The 21,838-nt window shown below is 41.9% G+C and overlaps 1 protein-coding gene across 1 annotated transcript in view; it reads left to right on the forward strand.

Annotated features, from left to right (window-relative positions):
- The first annotated feature begins 6,028 nt into the window (after positions 1 to 6,028).
- abhd17c (abhydrolase domain containing 17C, depalmitoylase) overlaps positions 6,029 to 21,838 on the forward strand; it is a 34,940-nt gene continuing 19,130 nt past the window's right edge. Inside the window, exon 1 of the mRNA XM_071920851.2 lies at positions 6,029 to 6,884. Coding sequence (XP_071776952.1) covers positions 6,400 to 6,884 — 485 coding nt within the window. The 5' untranslated portion in view covers positions 6,029 to 6,399. The remainder of the gene's footprint in view (positions 6,885 to 21,838) is intronic.

Raw genomic sequence — 21,838 nt, forward strand, 5'->3', positions numbered from 1 at the left:
TGCATACACTACATGTGTATATGTACACTCACCGAGCACTTTATTAGGAACACCTGTACACCTGCTTATTCATGCGATTATCCATTCAGACAATCATGTGGCAGCAGTGCAATGCATAAGATCATGCAGATACAGGTCAGCAGCTCCAGTTCATGTTCACATCAAACATCAGAATGGGGAAAAAATGTGATCTCAGTGACTTTGACCGTGGCGTGGCTGTTGGTGCCAGACGGGCTGCTTTGAGTATTTCTGAAACTGCTGATCTCCTGGGATTTTCACACACACAACAGTCTCTAGAGGTTACACAGAATGATGCGAAAAACAAAAAACATCCAGTGAGCGGCGGTTCTGCGGACGGAAACGCCTTGTTGATGAGAGAGGTCAGAGGAGAACGGCCAGACTGGTTGGAGCTGACAGAAAGGCAACAGTAACTCAGATAACCTCTTTACGACTGTGGTGAGCAGAAAAGCATCTCAGAATGCACAACACGTCGAACCTGGAGGCAGATGGCACTTTGGTAGCCGGTTGACACTGAGCTGAAAGCTGATACCTACCCAGTATTAGTAAGGTGTTCCTAATAAAATGCTCGGTGAGTGTACACTACCAGTCAAAAGTTTGGACATGCATTTTTCTTTATTTTTACTATTTTCCACATTTTAGAATAATAGTAAAGACATCAAAACCATGAAATAACACAAATGGAATTATGCACTGACCAAAAAATTATATATTTTAGCCGCCCTTTGCCTTGATGGAAAGGCAAAGGCTTTGGAAAGAAATTCATACATAGGATCAACTTCACTATTTATATTTGTCTAAGAAACAAATTTCAATCATTTAAGCACAAGCCTTTAGATCAAAATGGCTTTAAGAGAATGCTTTAAGTACCTTCGTTCAGGTGTGTCCAGACTTGACTGGCAGTGTGTATGGGTTGCTAGGGCTGCTGATCAGTGACTCATCATCATGACTTGGCCAGTTGCTGAGATTTCTGGCTCTCAAATCTCACTTTCCAGCCTGTGCTCTGTTTTGGAATAAAAACTCCCCACCCTGTGGAATTTCAAGACACCCAATTATGTCAATTACAGGCCACCATACCCTGTGCCAGAGACCCATTGATGTTGTTGCAATTCCTGCTGGTCGCTGCTAGAGGTCAATAAAAGGCATGGATTACTTAATGCCCCTTAAAAATCATAGAGGGGGACAAGAAATTCTCATTCCAAAGTGTTTTGCAGTCTGCTCAATTTATAAGACGCACAGAGGCAGAAACCAGCCTTGCCACGTTTCAGAATTTCTACATATTTATGAGTGTTTAACAGTAACCAGTCGTGTGATCCGGGCCCATAATTAGTGGATTTAGAAGCTGGCGGAGATGCGAGACACAGGGGAAGCTTCAGGAGGAGAGTCTTATGGAGCCGGAGCAGTTGGCCCGCAGCCAGCCCCCGGCGCTCAGCGGTCCCCGCCTCCAGACAAACCAGTATATGCAGGGAGCTCGGCATCCTGCCTCCCAGTGTCCCGTCTGGGAAACATCCTTGGCCGGATCTAATCTCTAAAAACATTCTCTCCAGATACGAGTTCCCCTCAGGCGTTCGACTGGGGATCGGCTTAAGCTCCGACTAAATCTGAAACCAAAACACAGAGGCGGACGGACCGGGGCAGGCCTGAGATCTGTCAGAGGGTTGATATCGTTATGGGACGCCCGGGGGGCCAGAGCTAAAGCCCGTGTCATGACCCGCCCTGCTGGAGAGAGGAGAGGGGGGGTGGTAGGGGTTCGGCAGGGTTCATCATCAGATCATCTGTCTCCCCTCATAGACTGAACACCCCCCCCCCTCTCATCAGGACACTATTTCATAACTGCAGTCGTCTTACGTAACTCACTGGAAGCAGCACTGGTTCCAGTCATCAGTGTTTTCCAATTGATTGCTGTGACAACATCAGAAATGACTGCTGGAGATCCACTGATAGAGTTAAGCCTGAGGTAGTACTGTGGTTCTCTGGATGAGAACTAAGGTTGGACCAGTATCTGGGACCAATACTGAACTTTTTTTTATTAAAAGTCAGATATCAGCCAGTCAAGAAAGGCTTAGACCAATGGATGGATATGATACAGTTTGTTTGATTACATATCTATTGTAGAATTGATCAATACCCATCTGGTTGTCTGTGGGAAGACATTAACCTGAACTGATTCTAATGAGACATTTTGATCAGATTCCACACAAGTATGCATCAGAATGTTTTCTTATTATTACCATGGCTTTCAATGGAGAGTTTTAGTGGCCCATTATAGTCTAAATGCTGTTTCAGAGGCATTTACAACTGAATACATAGATTTTTTTTACATGAAAATGGTCAAATTTAAAGATACTGAATATTAGCACCAAATATCAGCAGCATGTGCCGGGACAAGTTGTGCAAGAAATAGAAAAAGTGAAAGGTCTGCTTTAATTGCACTTAAGATGTTTGATGCTGGCAAGGTCGCGATCCCATACGCGCGTCTTGTTTTCATGTAAACAAACCGGGGATATTGGAGTGTCTGAGGGGGCCTAGAAACCATAAGGAGAAACAGCGGAGAGCCGAATGCCAGCGCTGGGTTGAAACACAGTAAAGTGCATAGCTCGACGTGCCCATGCAGAGGCTTTGTTCCAAACTCTGCGGTATCCAGTGCATTTGTAAGGGCAAGTCGTCTTAGCGTTAGGTGCCAGACTCATAAAATATCATAGTTAATGCTTGGGGGAAAAAAAATAACTTTTCCTTATTTGTTCCAAATATTAAGCAGATGGTCTTGAGCGATGGGCGCTTTGTTTTTTTTCTGGTCCATTTCTTATGTAGCCGAGCTCGTCTTGCAAGCTAATCCCAGGCCGCGTTTCTGCAGTCTGTTAGATCTGAACACATTAGACTATCTAGTAATGGGCTTCTTCCTCCAGGCTATGACAAATCCAGCTGAGTCCCGTCTCCATATGGTTATTAGTGACGGCGCTGAAATGTGTACGCCAAGCCAGTCCTGTTCTGTCTCTCTCAGGTGGGTTGAAGTGCTCTCTCCTGTCACTGGAGTCTCTGTGGTATGCAGGCTTTTCGGCGGGAAACGGCTTAAGCGCCTCTGCTGTTTGGGATGCACAGCAACTGTTGCGTGTGCTGCACTTATCAACTGTGGTAAATAAGGACGACGAGACACAAGAACTCTTGTGTGTTCTGTGTGTATCAGGGTGTGTGTGTGTGTGTGTTTATAGGTGTGGTAAAGACACCGCACCCACGCAGCTACAGTATGGTGTATCCACAGAACTTCCTTCCAATGTTTACCATGGTAATTTGGCTAGTACAGGATACATTTTAAGGGTTAGTTGCTACGGTGACAACACAAGTCCAGACATTAAAGTCGAGATGAAACGGCATTTCGAGAGTATCTAACTTCCGTATCGTGACGTATTTCCGAGTGAAACAGGAAAGACAGGCGGGACATAACGTTGGGAGGAATTTGATTTGAACGTTGAAAAGTGGGTGTGCTGTTGCTAGCTAGCTAACTAATGAATCTTAGCCTCTTAGCTCTGTGCGCTAAAAGTTGAAGATTGATTGATGGGTGGATGTCATGATATTATTGGTTGAAATTAGTTACGGGCATGCTTACGTAAGCACACGGCATATTTTGTTTTACAGGAAGAAAACATGATTGAATTTTGATATAAGAATACAATGAAATTGATTTTTGGTATTTTTTTTGGCATATATTGTTAAATAGGTGCACAGTATGACCGGGGATGTGATCTAAAAGGGTTAAAAAGGCATTTTTCATTTCATCTCGTCTTTAAGGCTGTCACACTTGCTTGAGACCTGTGCAGATGAGTCTGTTAGCAAACTGTCAAAACTCAACTGAAAGCGTAACGTTAGCGACGAGGCTAACGTAGCTTTATCAAAGACTCTACTTCTCTCTCTAGCTCTTCTAGTCAACATTAGCATGTTAGCGATCCATGGCAGCAAGGAGACAGAGAAGCTGCTTTGGTTCTTGCTGCAAAACCTCTCGCCTCAGCAGCTTAAGTAATTCATACGAAGTTTAGCTAGCCCAACCGTACACATAAAAATGGCCGCCGCTCCGACCGTCCAGGAACGTTGACTTGGAGAGGGTAAGACTGTTGTATCCATTCAAGGTCTGTGGGTGTATCCTACAGGGAAAAGCGGAGACAATTCTTCACAAATCATCATCATCATTGAGAACACATTTAAACTTGATTCAATCCAATCCATTAAAACCCTAAATTAAGTTGTTGTTTCTCTTTGACGTGATTGTGGGAAACATTTTTACACTGTTTTTTTACCAGGAAGCAAAATGGAGGAGACAAAAAGGAGCTTATAAGAGCAGGGGGAAAGTGGGAGAGCTTCAGCAACCTAGATGTCAACTAATGATGACTTCATGACAAGAGATATCCTCTAAAAATACTTTTTTGGGGCATTTTAAAGCAGCACCAGTTAAGATTTGTATGTAAAAATACACTCATCTTATCAGCTTAAATCACAAAGTGGGGCTGCAGCAGAGAACACAGGATGTGACAAATCCAAACTTCAGAGTGAAATCCAAACTGTCTCCTAAACAGCAGTGAGCGGCGTTTCGTCCATAGAAAGCTGGACTCACCAACGTTAGATCTTTTCCTCTCTCGTCTCTTTGGTATAAAGCTTCACAGACTGGCTGGGTTGGTAAACATGAGCGTGTTGTGTTTACTGATGTCATTTCACATGATTCATGGGTATTGAAGTTCAAATTTTTAAAACTCTCCATTGAAACCCAGGATAATAACAAAACATGCTTGGAATCTGATCAAAATGTCTCATTAGAATCAGTTCAGGTTAAGGTCTTCCCATAGACAACCAGTGTAGTATAGATCAATTCTACAGTAACCTTAGTCCACTGTGTTATTGTTTGTTGTTCAGAATGTGTTCCAGTGCTGTGCCTTCACTTGACTCCCTGATCAGCACAACAGTACAATAAACAGAGAGAAATCCCATGTGGCTCTGCACTCCCACATACAGTATATTATATATACCAACTCCCTAACAATCATCCTGAGCAGTGACACGGTCAACTGAAGCTCATTAAACTCTGTTCTCTTGTTTCTGGCAATAGGGGGGTGAAGTAGAAAACTTGCCCATTAGACCCTTCTATATTATATATTAGCTTTAATAGCGCATATAACATCCAGCAAACAATTCAATAAACAATCTTTTGAACACAAAACCATTAACAGTGGTGGAAGAGGACATTTATGTTTTCCATTCAGATTTACTAATAAGTAAAAGTATAGAAGCTTATATATAAACTCAAGTATAAAAAGTAAAAGTACATTGTCAATATGATGCCCTGGTACTTCAATGCTTGAAAGTGTTCTGTCTTCAGTAAATGAACCTCAGTTAGTATCAGTTGTGCTTGCTGTGGTTGTTTCTTCTATATGTTGGCTGATTCTACTCCAAAGACTGTATCATTTTCATGAACTGATCATGTTTTGTATGCAAACAGTTTTCCTTGAAAGTGACTCATGTTCACTTTCAAATGCAGTGAAGTAAAAAAAAAAGTAAATTTTCAAGTAAAGTTAAGGTAAGCCTTTGCTGAAACAAAAGTACAGCATTTAAGATAAGATAAGATAAGATAAGTTTGCACTTTATTGATCCCCTGGGGGGAATTCAGGTATCTGTGTTCAGGTTATGTCTGTGATTACTTTACATCCCTGTTTTCCCTGTTTTTCCCATATTTACAATTGAACCATTTAGGTCTTTTTGGCTTTTGCATCATGAAATAATATTATGTAATATTTTAGAATAGGAGCTCAAAGTTATAAATCAGCATGATGTTGGCTTTAGCTGTACTTTGCCATAAGTAGTTTAATTTAGTGAATTTATTTTTTAATAAATGTGTTAAAAAGACAAAATAAATGCCGATTGAATGTAATTTAATCAATCTCAAATATTGAATTTATTCTATCAAGTGACATGAACAGGATATCCGGTTGTGGCGGAAGTCCTAGTCGGGTCTCAGTCCAGAGAAATGGCCGCTCACACTCTTACACTACATTAGCAACAAACCTTGGCGCTCAGCAAGCTATGTTTGATAGAGGCGGAATCGTTCAAGACCACTCGCTGCGCTACCTTGTGCTGTAAAATAATATGAACATCAATATCGCGCTTAAGGTCAGATAAATAATCCACATTTCTACATGAAGTGTGAGTTTTACTGCGAGCTAACTGCCAGCCGGCTAGCGTGCTAGCTAGCTAGCTGCAAAGCCGAGAGCCCGAGCCACCTGTCATCCCAGCTCTTCTCGCTACAGCTTGTTAATGTGAAACAATTTAGACCTCAAAGAACACGATAATTGCTTTTGTTGTTTCTAAAGAAAGTAATTAACCGGGTAACTCCGCGCCTAAATGCCCGAACAAGGCCCCAGGATGAATGGGTTTTCTCTCGGTGAACTGTGCTGGCTGTTCTGTTGTCCACCCTGTCCCAGTCGCATCGCGGCCAAGCTAGCTTTCCTCCCCCCGGAGCCGACGTACTCGGTACACACGGATGCTAACGGGGCCACCAGCCTACATCTAACCGAACGGGCTGACTGGCAGTACTCCCAACGAGAACTGGATGCCGTGGAGGTGTTCAGCACCAGAAGCAGTCGGGGTAACCGGGTCGGCTGCATGTTTGTGCGTTGCGCCCCGAACAGTCGGTACACGCTGCTATTTTCCCACGGTAACGCCGTGGACTTGGGACAGATGTGCAGTTTTTACATCGGCCTCGGCTCCAGGATCAACTGCAACGTGTTCTCCTACGATTACTCAGGCTACGGGGTCAGCAGCGGAAAGCCATCTGAGAAGAACTTGTATGCGGACATCGAGGCGGCCTGGCAGGTGCTGAGGAACAAGTGAGTATGAACGAGAGGCTCTGTACTAGCTAATGTGTTGGGCTAGCTTAGGATCAGCGGCTACAGCAGCTTATCATTCAAACATTGATCACTTAAATGTTTCCTGGCCCACCACAACTGACCCACAGATACTCCACCCTGTTTCTCACAATATGGGCACATGTAGAACAAATAATTATAATAGCCTATTTTTTTTTAGAATCTTTAAAATTAAGTTGGAATTTTATGCATGGGGTGATATATTTTAAAATGTAATAAAAAAACCTTTTACCATCAGTTGTTTACATGCTCCCTGCCCACATCACATCTCGCCAACTTGGGGATTGTTCATGCACGCCCAACTCGTAATTCTTAAATTTCCGACAACACCTTGAAGGCAGCATAATGTTTATTTGTTAGGTCCTCTCTGTCCAAATATATGCGCAACACAACCAGTCTGTGTTGCCAGCTCAGCGTATTAATGAAGGTAGAACATAAGTAAAGTTGCGGGGAGAAGCATGGGACTCTTGATGTGATGAACTTGTGATCTCCCCTCCACACACACTTGTATGGAGTCTGTGGGCCGGTCTACAGCAGAACTACCAAACAGCATGGGGTCTTTTTTTAAAAACTTTTCATATTGGTATTGCTTGACTCACTCAAAACTCCCACTACTTCACATGGCCAGTCCGCCCCTGGTGTTCTGATAAAGTCAGCATACATATAATCAACCATGCAAGACTTTATTTTAATAACATTGTTTAGAATTGGTTCACGCTGCTTGCTGCCGCCCACCACGGTTTATTTTGCTGGAGGAAGATTGTAGGAGTAACAGGCCAACGAATAAATACAAATTGAGATTTAATTGAAGTAAGTGTTATTTGATGTTTGCACAATTGAAGAGTGGCTCCAACTCAAAAAAGCCCTTAAATTATATTCTACCAGATATGTACCTTAATCTATAAACAAGGCAACATTAAATTGCCACATTTTTAAATTGATTTTGGTGCAACGTTACTTGCAATGCGAGAGAACGACAGGCATCGGGGCTTGTATATGACTAGCTCTGACATCATTCACTGTCCTCAGCAAGTCAGTATTCACCTAGCCAGCCAGCACTCCCTTATATTTATCAGGTAGAACCAGGCTGCTATTAGTCACTCCCATATCAATCAGTAAGCCTAGATTACCTAGAAGACTCCTGTTTTCTTATCCTCAACCTCTGCCTATAGGAGCTAAAGTCAACGGTGCATTGGGTATAGACTCTCCTACTTAATGCAGTATAAATTACAAAATATAAGCAACCTATGAGATGTACCATTACGGCTTCCCAACATGTCACAGGATTTCGGGATATGTTTCCACTTGAGGGAACATATTTTGATGTCTTGAACGTCATGGAAATGCTTCATTTCCCATCATACACTTGACACATCCATCTCTTCCTCTCCTTGACATCCGATGGCAATCAGTAAAACAAACAATTGTTTTTTGCATTATATACAAGGTTCAAAACACACCATGTCAATAGTAATTCTCCCCTCACCTATCTACCTAATATTATAGCAACCTGGACGATAGAGTTTTGGTACGTCCCAGCATGTATCAACTGAGAACTTCCGGCATGGCTGACAAAGCTGTAACTTAGCGTCCTACGGTACATAAATTTGTGAGCGTGCAAGTATTATGGTGTTTTAGGAAAAAACGGCAGAAAGTCACACATCATGAATTTGTTTATGTGGAGCAAGCTAGGTTTAAGAGCAGTGTATTGTGCCATTTGATTGTATGAGGATGTATTTCTTGGCATCAATGGGTAGCCGTGCCAGCTTAGCTAGCTATTCTATAGTGGATGTGGATTCTAGCGAGACTTCTGCTTTACCTCTCAAGTGTTGTCATTTTGGGGCTTTCAGATCTGTGGATGTTGCATTGTCTTTGCTTGACAAAGCCACAACATGCTAGAACGCTAAGCTTAAGTATAGGTAGCATTTATTTTCATTGCAGCTGCAAAACACCATCAGAATTAATCTCAAGAAATACAGAAATGGATAATAGAGGAACCCTTGACACAGAAATTAGCCTAGTCATATTAGCATTGGATGTAGTTAAAGTCATTTTACACCCCCAACTCATTTTCATGTTACACTGAAAGGGGCCATATCCGGAATCCCTTATTTGGGCTGAAAAATTATGTCACTTGAGAGGACAATTGGGTTGCCATGGCAACTATACCAAACGTACCATGGTTATTACACGTTTTCTTCAAAGTATTTTCATGTGAAATTGTATGTATTAGATTCATTTTGATAAAAAAAATCTTCACTTTAACAAAAGTGTTTTTGCTCGTCTGAGGCGGAAAGGTTTTTTGTTAAAGAAATTAGGCAATAAATGGAAACGCATTTGTCGAATATATAAATGGCGTCGCCTGGCATGATCAGCCTCCAAAACTAAGTGAAATAAAAGTATTCACATTTTAGTGTCAGTTTTAAGTCTTTTGGTCAAAGCTCAATTTAGGGTGGAATATAAGAGAGAAGTGTCTACAAATGAGTAAAAGCTTGGCTTTATCTACTAACATTACACTGATGCATACCATGAAACTCCTGAGGTAATTCTCCAGCTGTATGCATTTTTGCCTTCCTCTTTTAATATTGGTCACATGGACACAAACAAACTAACGCAAACTAAAATTTAACTCCATCCTTAACTAAATCCGGACAATTGCATAACTCAGAGTGAATTTATGACTCCAGGAAGAGACAGGTCTGTAGTCTTAAGACATCCTCTTGGTGGGATGCTGTACTACCCAACTTTAAACACATAGTTAGCATGGAAGACACAAGTGTTGTAAGAATCTCCTGAATGACCCAACAAAGTGCTTAATTTACACATCTGGGAAAGTTTGGATTTTCTCCAAGTTGCCGAAATGTGGAGTATACGTGGGCGAAGAGAGTGGAAGCCATGTCAACAGCTGATGGTAAAAGTAGAGGTGCACTGATACCCATTTGTTAGAACCGAGTACTTAAGTACTTTAGCAGCCACTGAGAACTACAACATAACAGTGTTTCCGCTACATTTTTGCCACCGCTCCTGTAGGATTTCACAATTTAATGAAATGTCAATCACACAAGCGTAGTTGTTTTCAGCCACTTCTACTCTGCACATAACTGAGGCTGTGCCGTCCATGGTGGTGAAAATACACACATCCGTTATCACGCTGCTTGGCTGTTCTGCAGAAAAAAAGCACAAAAAATGTCTTTTTCTGAGCGGAGGGTTGCAGGGAAATAGCTTTGCAGTCACTAAAATCTCCGTAGATTATTGATTGATATGCAGAGTTATGAACTTGGACTCTAACACTCAGCCATGTGAACCATTCTTGATTTGCAGTCAAGTGTCAGTCGTACATGGAGACAGCCCTTTAAGCCTACAATAAAATGATGAACTGTATCAATAAAGGTATTGATTTATTGTGCTTTCTCAAGGCATTGCAGCCCTCATAAAAAAGCAGAATGAGGTTGTGTACGGGGGAGCAGACATCACCACATTTCTAGTGCTGACAGCTCCACAGGAAATCTTCATTCTGTCATAATAAAACACACACACACTCCCCAGCTACCACACAAATAAAATGCTCCAAGCATTAGGCTAATTACCCTGCAGTTAATTGGCCATTATCACCTGTTATGTAACACACTTTTTTGCGAATAAAAAGCTGAATATCCATCCTCTCCTTTCTGTATGTTTTTGCACGTACTAGCTGCACTTGTAGCTCCATTTGGAAGTATGAATTTGGTCCACAATATATGCTATTGAACTGTATTCTACAGGTTGCGTTTGTAGTGTAGGCTGACCTTGCAGGCAGCCATTTCATTAGGCTATGTGCAGCAGGAGGGCAAATTACAGTGTTTGTTAAAGGAGGAAAAATCCACCTTTAGACACTCTTACACTTATCATCAATCTGTGATTTTCAGTTCAATCCAGGAGTTATTTGTGATGAAGTGTTGTAGTTACGTGTGCACGTTATTTATTTAGTTATTTTGGTTAGCCAGCTACTTAACCTTGACTACCACTGTCACTCAAATGTGGAAGTACACGCAGGGAGAAAAATTAGACTCGCGATGATCTAAAACCCTATTTAGTGCTTAAACACAGCCGACATTAACCTGTGCATTCCTGTGCTGGTTTTGTCCCATTCGAGTGTCTTTTACTACTGCTTCCTACTGGGAATGCACCTCCACCTGAATGTCCCTTCCTTTGCCAATTTAAAAGCTGCAGCACAAACTGAGTCATCACGCCTACTCCCCACACAGTGTGTGTGTGTGTCTGTCTGTCTTTGTCATACATCGGGGATCTGCAATATACATGACAATTGATTGACAGGAGTCTGCCCAACCCTATTGTCCATTCACTAACAATTTACTTCAGACGGATCTACCTGCAAAATGTATGTAGCTTGCCAGTGCACAGAGCTACACTGTTGTATCCGTCTTACTTTTCTCCCTTGTTTTGCCTTAGTGAAGATGCTTAATGCTGACAACACTGACTCAGCTACTTAAATATGTTTCCACTCATTGCCATTGACTCTTGTTGAGAAAGAATGGATGTGCACAAGCTGGATAGATGAGATAAAGACGGCCATGTAAATGTAGCAAAGACAACAATGAAGGCGCTGTCTGTGCAGACCTATGCTACTTTTCCAAGCATCAACAATAGGTGTAGAGAGGATTTTGCATCTGATTGTTCCCCAAATATTTAAGATTTATTTTAAAGAACCGCAAATAAGGGGATTTATGCCGTTCACAAGCTGCTGACGGTACATCTCAGTGCTAAAGAAAGAGTAAAACTTCACAATTTACTCAGCTTCTCCTTGTTTTTCAAACATCCCAGGTACCAGAGTGAATAGAGGTGGTGGCCTGATGTCCATCACATTGCCTCCCTGGGGTGTGTGATGTTTTTACACTGAAGTTAATATAGACCCAGTGATATAGAGCCTTCAGTGTTATTGGCCTATTGTTATTGTCACCCTCCTGTCATACCATAATGTAGGCCGAGGGCTGATCGTTACTTGTATAAAATTAAGCAGATGAGTGGATTTCTCATTCCGAACATGCCTCAGATTAATGTTCCATTTGACAGATAGTCTAAATGCCATTGAAAGGAGAGCCTGAGCCTCTCCTCCCACCCAGCATTAAAAATGAAACATTTCATTATGCCCTGACCCTTTAGAGAGCTGCCTGCCCAAGCGTAAAACACTGTTAATCATTAGGCTCTCTTTAGGGGGGCTAAGTACCTGAGGAGAAGGTTTATGTTTATTCAATATCTTTTTAATTACATTTTGTGAAAAATCATTAAGACTGCGCCCTAAAACACCAATTTGATTTCATAGTGGTAGGCCTATTACTCAGCCTTTGGGGCTCTGCTGAATTGGACCAGCTAGAAACACTTTGAAGATAAAGATTAGTTTGCACAAAGACTAGTTGGCTTGACATTTTGATAATTGCTAAATGAGTTTATTATACCTGTTCCCCCCCCTCTTTGAAATGACATTACATTTCTTCTGGGTATAGCCTGATGCAGTCCTTCACTGCTGCTTTCGCGTGTGTGCATGCGTGTGTGTTCTTCCCTCCGAGGCTTTAAAGGAATAACTGGAGTAATCGGTCACCCCCGTCACCATTTGGATGGCTCAACAGATCATAGCTCAGTTGGATTTCGCACTAAGCCAATTCATATGAGCATCAGTTTCTTTCATTAGCGATGTGCAAGCCGCACCACATCAGTGAGGATGCGGGCTTTGCGGTTATTTTGAACGCAGTCTAGGCCGAGATTCCTCCGGTTTTATTGCAGGATAAAAATGAAGAAAAAAAAAAGGAAATGTCTCGCCTCTGAGCTTGGGCTTCATTCTGTCCAGTGTGACATTCCTCTGTGTATGGTGTGTTTAGTGTTGGCACGACAGGCAGTGCAACCCTGCATCGATGAAGTGTGATTTCCCAAATGCCCTGAGCAAAGATTACAGTCCATGAGATGAATACTGGGACCCGACTGAATCTACAGGGGCAGAATTTTTTCCCAGGGTCTCTGATCTAGATTTAGTAATGGAAATAATTCCAATCAAAATATAGCATTACTCTCATAGACACTACATTGGTTGTTTGTTTTTCTCTTGTGGGAAGGCTAAGTGATCAGACTCCCCTAATCTAAATGCCAGCATCATGACATCATCTTTCTTCAGACAGTCCCCACAACACCACTGATAGTGGGGCGTGACTAATAGGGGTTTTCAAAGGCCGATGTTCAGATTTTTTAATTGACGCTGCCAATAGTTGGTATTTTGTGCTGATATTCATCTTGATGATTATGGCGATGATTAATATGATGAGAAGCTCGGATGTGACAGCTGTCTAACTTTAACACCGACACACAGATTTCAGCCATCAGTTCTGGCCTATAAAACCCAGAGAGAGGAGAGGACTGATGAGTGGAAAGTAGGGCTGGACTGATATGGGTTCTTGAAGGCCGATATGATATTTTTGGATTGAAGCTGTTAATAGCTGATATTTAAAGTCACAATGAAACCTCCTTAATGTGATGAAAATTGAATTCCTATAATAGGGGCCCTTTTAATATCTTTAAATTTGTCAATTTTCAGGCCAAAAGAAATTACGAGGACTCAGTGTTTCCCCCAGAATTGTATTTTCATCAGGCTGGGACCATCATGGAATACTAAAATAAGTTTCAAGTGTCAAGTTTTATTTAAATGCAGGTTAAGTTATGTTGAAAGGTACAAGAGAGATTGTCCTGCCACAGGCAAGGCCAGGCGGGATCTGCTTTGTGGAAAAGGTCAACATGAGCACCGCTAATCAGGATAACAATGGCCATCCTACATTGGCCTAGTTACACATAACCTAATGTATTGAAAGCACAGGCTTTTATCCTCACTGGGATCCTCACCTAAATTATGTTTGAGACATTGACAAAAACCGTGTTCATAATTGTAACATGGCATTAATGTATCCTTTTGACCTTTCCAAAAGCAAGGATGGCTTCACTTCCTTGGCAGTGGCTCCTTATTACATTTCCAAATTTTGCACCTGAGAGCCTACACAGTGTTGATGAGGTTTGCACTGCAGTGCTACCTCTCTCTACTAGGCTGCACACATAAAAAGTCTCTGATACGTGATTAGAGAAAATAATCTTCCCTACCTCTCGTTTAGACAGAAAAATATCAAATGTTTAGTTTTAGATTTTAGATTTTTTTGTTTTTGTTTGGTACTTTGCTGTGGCAGGCCGCCACAACAAAATGCTACTTAGTGGAAACCATGCTCATGCAAGTCTGACTTAATGTTGGATTTAAGTCCAAGCCCAGGCTTTATCTTTATGAAACTAGCTCCTACAAGTGCCTCATGAAAACACAAGGATCATTCATACCAGTCCAGTGTTGTTACTATTATTATTTAATCTATTTTTATCGGTCAGACAGAATTTTTAGTCCTGATTGATGATTTGCTCCTGTTATTTGAAGAACAAGTCTAGATGTAGTTGTGTCTTGATGTAATGGTGTGGCCTGTGACCTCCTAACACCAACAACATGAGAGCTGAGCTCCATGTTGAACGCTGTGGTGGACGGCTGGGCCTTTTATGGGCTTGTAATGTCAGTTGTATATCTCTCTGGACTGGAGGTTATTGCGTCTGTCAGGCCCAACACTGGACCTTGATCAGAAGACACATGCTCCAGAGACTTGGAGACTCTTGAACTTGAATGAAAAGGTGCCAGTAAGTCTGTTTTATATCAATAGTGATGCACGCCTGGATAAAGATTTGTAGTGTTTTCTTTGCATAGCCTGTAGTTAAAGCATAATGCCAACCATTTTTTGACCTGGCCACTATTTTCCCAGCTTTTTCCATCATACCAATTGATTCTGACCAACATCATTTGCTTCACTATAGAGCTACTTGCTTGCCTTGTTTGAATTGTCCATTGGCTTGTTTGGATCACACCCTGGCAAGCAAGATGTAAGTAGCTCTGTAGTAGAGGTCTTCACAGGTCTACCCAGACCCTAGGATCCGAGACCTGACCCGGTTCAGGTCCACGTTTTATTATGGTCAATCGGGTCCGGGTCGGGTCCCATTCTATTACCGCGGGTCCCGGGTCTGCTTATCATTATGTGTAATACCCGAGTGGATCCGAGAAGACCCGTGATCAGCGCTGATCACGTGACGAGACGAGAAACGCATGGAAGCGCTGTGTAACTTGTGTAACGTGATGATTAGGCTGAGTACGTAGCTGCTGGATTCCATTATGGAGTCTCACTACTGTCATCTACTGGACAAACTGTAGAACGGCACAACTTGCCAAGTCTTTCTGTTATTTTGATCTCCTTTTATTAGGCTACCATATGTTGTATCCTACATGATAAACGTTTTTAGCAGTAGAACGGCATTTTTAGTAGCAATTTTAATTACCGGGTTTGTCGGGTCCATAAAATACCCGAGACCCTCGGGTCTTTCTCCTCTCGGACATGCACCGGGTCTGGTCTGTAATATCTCGGGCAAAAACGGGTCGGTACATATATATTTTTAAAAATTATCGGGTCCAATCGGATCTCGGAACGAGTTTCCCGGGTCCATTAGGGTTCGGGTCCGTCATTTTGGACCTGTGAAGACCTCTACTCTGTAGTGAAGCAATTCACAAGATTCAAGTCAGAGTTGATCGGTATGATGGAAAATGGGGTCCGGGTCGGAAATGGCCAGAGTTAAGCTTTAAACTATGATTGATAATTTTTAGATAGATTTCAGATTTCATTATGCAAACTTGAGGCTAGACAGCAGTGTTCATCCTGTTTTGCTGAGATGCTGCTTTTTTTTTTGTTGGATTAAGGAATAAGAAGCGAGTTAAGAATTGTCTACATAAAGTAGGCTTAGTAATTACTATTCCTAAGTTTTCAACATGGGTTGAGAACAACTATTGGTTGCTGTTGGTGAAAATGGTGAAAATGAGAAATTTGAAGTAAAGCACACCTTTCACTACTCTAGAACTTCAACAGACCTCTCTTTTCCCCTTTCATCTTCCTGCCCAGTGTGTAGCATACTGAGCTCACTTTTTTCTCCACATTTTTGTGGGGATTTTTGAAAGACTTAGGGTATCTCAGCAGAGACAGGCTTTAGATCAGTCAAAGTCCATCTCTCACTACATGGAGGCAACAGGTGCACTAGGGCATTAACATTCCCTCAAATTTGAAATATAAGTGCAGTCTGCATCCTCTCTAAATGTGCAGGCTGCCCATCTACAAATTAGTCTAAACATTTATGCTAATGGTTTAGCCTTCTGTGTCCTGGCTTTGTACATGCAGTTAATTACATTACAGTAAGTTATTCATTGGCTGGAGGCTTAGCTTTATCAATTATATTAAATTAATTTGCCCTCCTATTGTGCCTATAGAAAGGCATGCAAGAACATTGAAGACATATCCAGTAGGGATTTGGTTATTACTGAAAATAATTGCTAGAATCAGGCTAATCTGACAGGCTTGTGGAACTATCTGTTCTGCCTGTTACGGCCAGTTATAATCCCGGCCTCCCAGCCGCAGAAACACGTTGGGAGGATTTTGCGCAGGCCATCAGATCAGTCCTGTTCCTGGAGTCTGTAGGGGCTTGATTGTCCCTCTGTGCTATAGGGACCCAGGGCTGCTCTCCACCAGCTCTGGCGTCACCTCCTGCTCCTAGAAAGACAGTTAGTTCCATGTTTATTGGCCTTCTTTCAGGTCTGAATGACTGCTCATCCTAGTTTTCAGGGCTACGTTGGACAAACAGGGTCACAGGGTCAAATGTTTACAAGGTTGGTCAAGTGTAAATGTGCTCCATAAAACCTGGACCTTTACTGACCCGGCCTACTTTCTCCCCATGTCCTCACCTTGTCCCTCCCTTCCACTTCCCCTCCTCTCCTGGTGGTTCAGCTTCATTTATCAGCCTCAGCAGCATCACTGGCACCCCTCTGGCATGTTTTGCCGTGTACTTGCCGTTTGTTTTCAGATGCGGTTATCCTGAGTCTCTGCTCTCTCTCTCTTTTTGGGGTAATGATGAGCTGCCAGAGTTGCCCGGTGTTTTGTTTATGATTGTGTTCGCAGACTCTGTTGTTTGAAATCCAATTGGAGTGGGCTTCACAGCCCCGAAAATCTCTCTGTCGTTTCATCCTCCGTAACGTTGCTCTAGGCAGTCCACCTGAACGCCTCTGGCATCGCGCTAACGGCCTACCCACTGGCTAGCCCTATCTACTCACCTTAATCAAAGGTGTTCCTTAATGTCAGGTGTTTTTTTCCCCACAATCTCTTTCATATGGTCCCCCCTAAAGGTTTTATTGAAGTAGCATGATCCTAAAATAAAACATTTTTTGTGATGGATCATGATAGAAAAATCTAAACTACTGGAATGCCTTTCTTTGGGTTTGAATGAATGTAGCAAAATGTGCAGTGTTCTCCATCTCTGAGCGACCATGCAGCCTGAATAACAATGGTCTGGTTTTATCAGCGCCGATCTGGAAACGAGTGACATAATGTCTGCAGAATTAATGCTCACCTAAAGGGACTAGGCAATTTATTTCTTCTTCATTGAGATGCTGTCGTGGTTCCCGGGTTCTTCCAGAGAGGCTGGATGCCGCGGATAATAAGCCAGGCGTTCTCGTCCTGGACCTGTTAAAACAAACCTGGGGGTTTTTCCATCTACATCAACAAATTATTGTTTATTCAGATAAAGCACATGGCAAAGCATTCAGAGATGCTGAGCTCCTGTTTGTTCCCGTTTTGGAAATATGATTGGTTTCATGAGGTTTTATGTCCGGAGTGAGGCAGGGCTGAAAGGCAGAACTTATTTTCAGGATGAACAGTAAAGGTTGGCAGATGAGGAGAAATTTCTGCCTGAAAACATCTGCCAATGTTTGTTTTGGCACAGGGGAGTGCTTCACAGAACGCCAACAACTGTTTATGGCTTTTATCAAGAGCCACCCTTTAGTTAAATTCATTAACCCTAACTGTGTATTGTCTCATGGGCCAAGGTAATAACACCGTCTTTGCCTGTAGTTTGCCCTGTTAGCTGCTTTTCAACTGGAAAAAACTTTTACTACTACTTCCATTTGAAGCTGGTTCAGCATTGGCATTGCCTTCAAGGTCGCCATGTCGTGCTAGCCCTGGTGTTGTTTCCATGGAAGTTCAGCACGGGATGTTTGGACAGGCCACTTCATACTGGCCTGAGTTTGCATATGGAAACACTGCATGCTTGCTTTCTCTCTCTCTCTCTCTCTCTCTGTGTGTCAGTAGCTTTCCATTCACAGTCTCAAGTGTTTGGACAAGTGTTTTCACTAAACATCGTGCTTCTCTTTCCCCTCATTCGGAATAATGTCACTCCTCCAACAGGGAGTTTTACGATTGACTCCCTGATTAGCCCAGAATGAGAAAATAGCCTTGTTTTGTTCACATCAAACATGTTTCTTTTTTTTCCCCCCGGTCTATTTTGCTGGCACTCAAGCTTTTTCCCCTTAAAAGAAGAGGATTTCCTTTTAGCTCTTCATTTTAAATCATAGCCCAGTTAAAGTCATACACATGCACTTGTTTGGCACTCTTCTTTCAAACAGCAAGAACCAAATCCCTCGAGACCCACATGGCGGTCCAGCCATTTGTTTTACACTTGCGCTGGAATATAATCAATGTAAATGAATCGGCATCAGAATAAACAAAATGTATCAGAAGAACAGGTCTGTCTGGCCTCTTAGGTTACATGGACCAGGAGTGTTGTGTTAGACAACCAACAATAGAACAGCTGTAGAAATTTTTGTGAAAAATGCCTACATCTGGGTCTGGGTCTTTAGAAAGGAGAATTAATGGGGAGATGGACTTGTGTCATCTTTGAAAGCGCTAGGTTTAACCACAAGACGAATGGCCAAACCATCTGACTTCCCCTCGTTTGGAAAAAAGCTGACATTTGGCTTTGGATGATGTTGTTAAAGCGCAGTCAGCTCGTGGCCGATGGAAATAGAGGAAGGCGCTCACTCACTCCAGCTGGGTCTGCGGTCAAACAGGCTCGCAGACTCATCTTTTATTACACTTTCCCCCTCGGTCTGTCTCTTTCCTGCATTGCCCTGTCCACTGCGCTGTGTTTTTGTGCTCTGTCTCTCTCTCTCCCACACATGATGGCCATTAGTGACCACCATTAGTTTAGGCACTAGTTGTGTATAATGGAGTCACTGGCTTCTCCCACAGAGCTATAAAGCAGGTGGGGCATTACTGGTCTCATTGCCCCCAGTGCATTGACCTTGAGCTTCTGGTTCTGTTTGTCATCACTAGGTCCATTTTCATGAGGACATCATTACGTTAAGTACTCTCTGCTCTGCTTGATTTAAACTGTTTGATTTCCTACTGTCCCATCACCAAATTCAGGGGAATAATGGATTATATGTTACAGGATTACAGTAATTTGATTACAAAAAAACTGGTAATTTATCCACTACTTTTCAGTAATTTAAGTAATGGCTGTTGGGGTATTTGGGCACATGTGGTGGTGGGTGGTATTTGCTAGGGCATATAAAGGGGCTTGTTCCCCATGGAGAAATGTTTGTGAAGCGTCACCTATTCTCTCAACTCATTCTTCTGCAGAAAATGACAAGTAATTATCTTTGAGTAGACCTTGTGCACTACAAACAATTCATATGGCAGATCACTTGCGTTGGTAATATTTGTATTAGCTTATCAAATTTAGATTGCTATCAATAATAGTGGCCATGCGTTTATTTTCTTTAAAGTGCATCTATATAAGTCAGTCTGTGCTCTCCTGGAATTAGGCTACATCTTTGTGAAAACACTGAAAAGTTAAGTTTTTCATTTTTTAGGCAATCGTATGGAAAATGAACTTAATTTCCCCACGGGGATCATATGTTTCATCTTACCTTAGCAATGGTATCTTGTTTACACTTTAAACACTAGCCTCTAAGTACTGCTTTGTCACCTAAATATGATACAATTGGGGCTTGAGTCTTGGTAAGACAAGTTGCTTAGGATTCTATCCAGATTTCTGGCGCTGAAATCATCTTGTCTTGTCCTCCCTCTTCTCTACCTTCCACTCCTCTCTCCTCTTTTCTCATCTGTCTGCTCTGTCCCTGACCCAAAGCTGTTATCTCTTCTCTGTTCTCTTTTCTGTCTGCAAAGGTAAAAGCACCCAAACACTTCCATTAAATATCATTTATGTAGAGAGACTTGTTATGATTCAGTAGAGCTAATGTCACAATTTCCTTCTGGGATAAATATAGTATCTAAATCTGTCTGTCGATCCGTCCAGAGTCTCCTCAGTCAACTTAAATTATATCAAGCAACATTTAGACATTGTTTGTGCAACCTTGCCGTCTTGTCCATCAGCTTCAATTCAGCATTGTCGGCTTTTCTTTTCTGCTGGAAGTATCTCAACAAACTCATGATTTAAAAAAAAAAACTCGGATCCCTAACAGAAAGAAGAACACAACACTTAAAATAAAGAGACAAGTTTTGTCATAAAAAACGACAATGCTCTAGGGTTGCCAACTTGTCCTGCCTGCTGGAAAGCACCTGTGAACTCTTCTTTACCTTAGCGGTTTACTGCTGCAATGACATAAACTAGAGGTGCTCTGAATAGGAGAGGTTTTGTCACACATAAACATTCTTTCACAACAAAAACTTACAAACAGAGACCTGCAGCTACTGTAAATGAAAAACAAAACAAACCCAGAAATCAGACACTTGCCATATTTCTCCTGAACATGCTTTTAGGAACAAAGGCAATAAAATTGTAAGTTGGAGACTAAGGGAAATTTACACTACTTGAAATGGTGGTAGCTGTATGGTGATAACACAATACAGGCTGTAAAAGTGGAATAAATTGTTGACTTAACTGTGTAGTCTCAGTCTAACTGAAACTAATCAGACTGTTAATGAGTTTGAGCATTTCAGTTTTAAGCAGGTGATCTGGAGAGGATTATAGTTTGAAAGTCAGCCTCCCAACCCGGCACATCACCACAGACCAATGCCTCCTTGTTTAATGTAATTACTTTTTTCACACTTGACTGTTCCACAAAATCCTGACATTCATTCTAGTCAGAAGGGAAGAGGCGGAGAAAATGCAAGTGTGCAGTGCACCCCGTGATGGCCTTGGAGGGCCAAATGAGGCCAATCCGAGTGGTTGTCACCTTTTATACACAACATCGCAATGGCCTGACCAATTGCTCCCAGCAGGTTGTATATGACCCATCACCATTAAGCCTTTTCCCTCTGAGGGGGGCTCAGAATTAACCCTACATGCCTTCATGCCCATGCACATTCACATGGTTTACATTTAGGCCGAGCTTAAAATGCAACAATGATACTATAACGTGCGGCAGGGAGGGGCAGTGGTTGGATTAGATGAAACTTTAATGATCCCTGTTGGGAAATTGGTTTGTTGACGCAAATGAAGAGAATAATTCACAGATAAGACAAGTACAGAGTACTGAAGATATTAAAGACAAATAATTAAAACGTCTATCTGGTAATGAAATTGTGACAGAAAATAAAGTTAAAAAAAAATACTAATCATAGAAAAATAATAATAGCAACCAAACAAATACATTTTGAAAATGGAGATAAAGATACAGCATCTTTATTGACAGACTTACAGGTTGAAGTGGACGTGCAAGTGTGCATTGCTAGATATTCACGTGGTCAGGTGGGAGAAGATGAATACAAAACGTGTTCAGTCATGCAAATATGTTTGTAAGCAGTTCATATTAAGATTAGCAGTTTAACAGATGGAGGTTGCATATGCACAAATATGTGCACAATGCTCATATGCGCATTGTTACCTTTAACCTCAAAACATAACGGTTTAATCCCTGCAGCAGCTGCCAGTGTCCTGCCAGAGTGTCCTTGAGCAAGACAATGAACCCCTACCTGCTCATTTGTTGTAAGTTGTTCTGGAAATGAGCATCAGCTAAA

The sequence above is a fragment of the Centroberyx gerrardi genome, chromosome 1 (genome assembly GCF_048128805.1).
Source record: "Centroberyx gerrardi isolate f3 chromosome 1, fCenGer3.hap1.cur.20231027, whole genome shotgun sequence".
Classification (NCBI taxonomy): Eukaryota; Metazoa; Chordata; class Actinopteri; order Beryciformes; family Berycidae; genus Centroberyx; species Centroberyx gerrardi.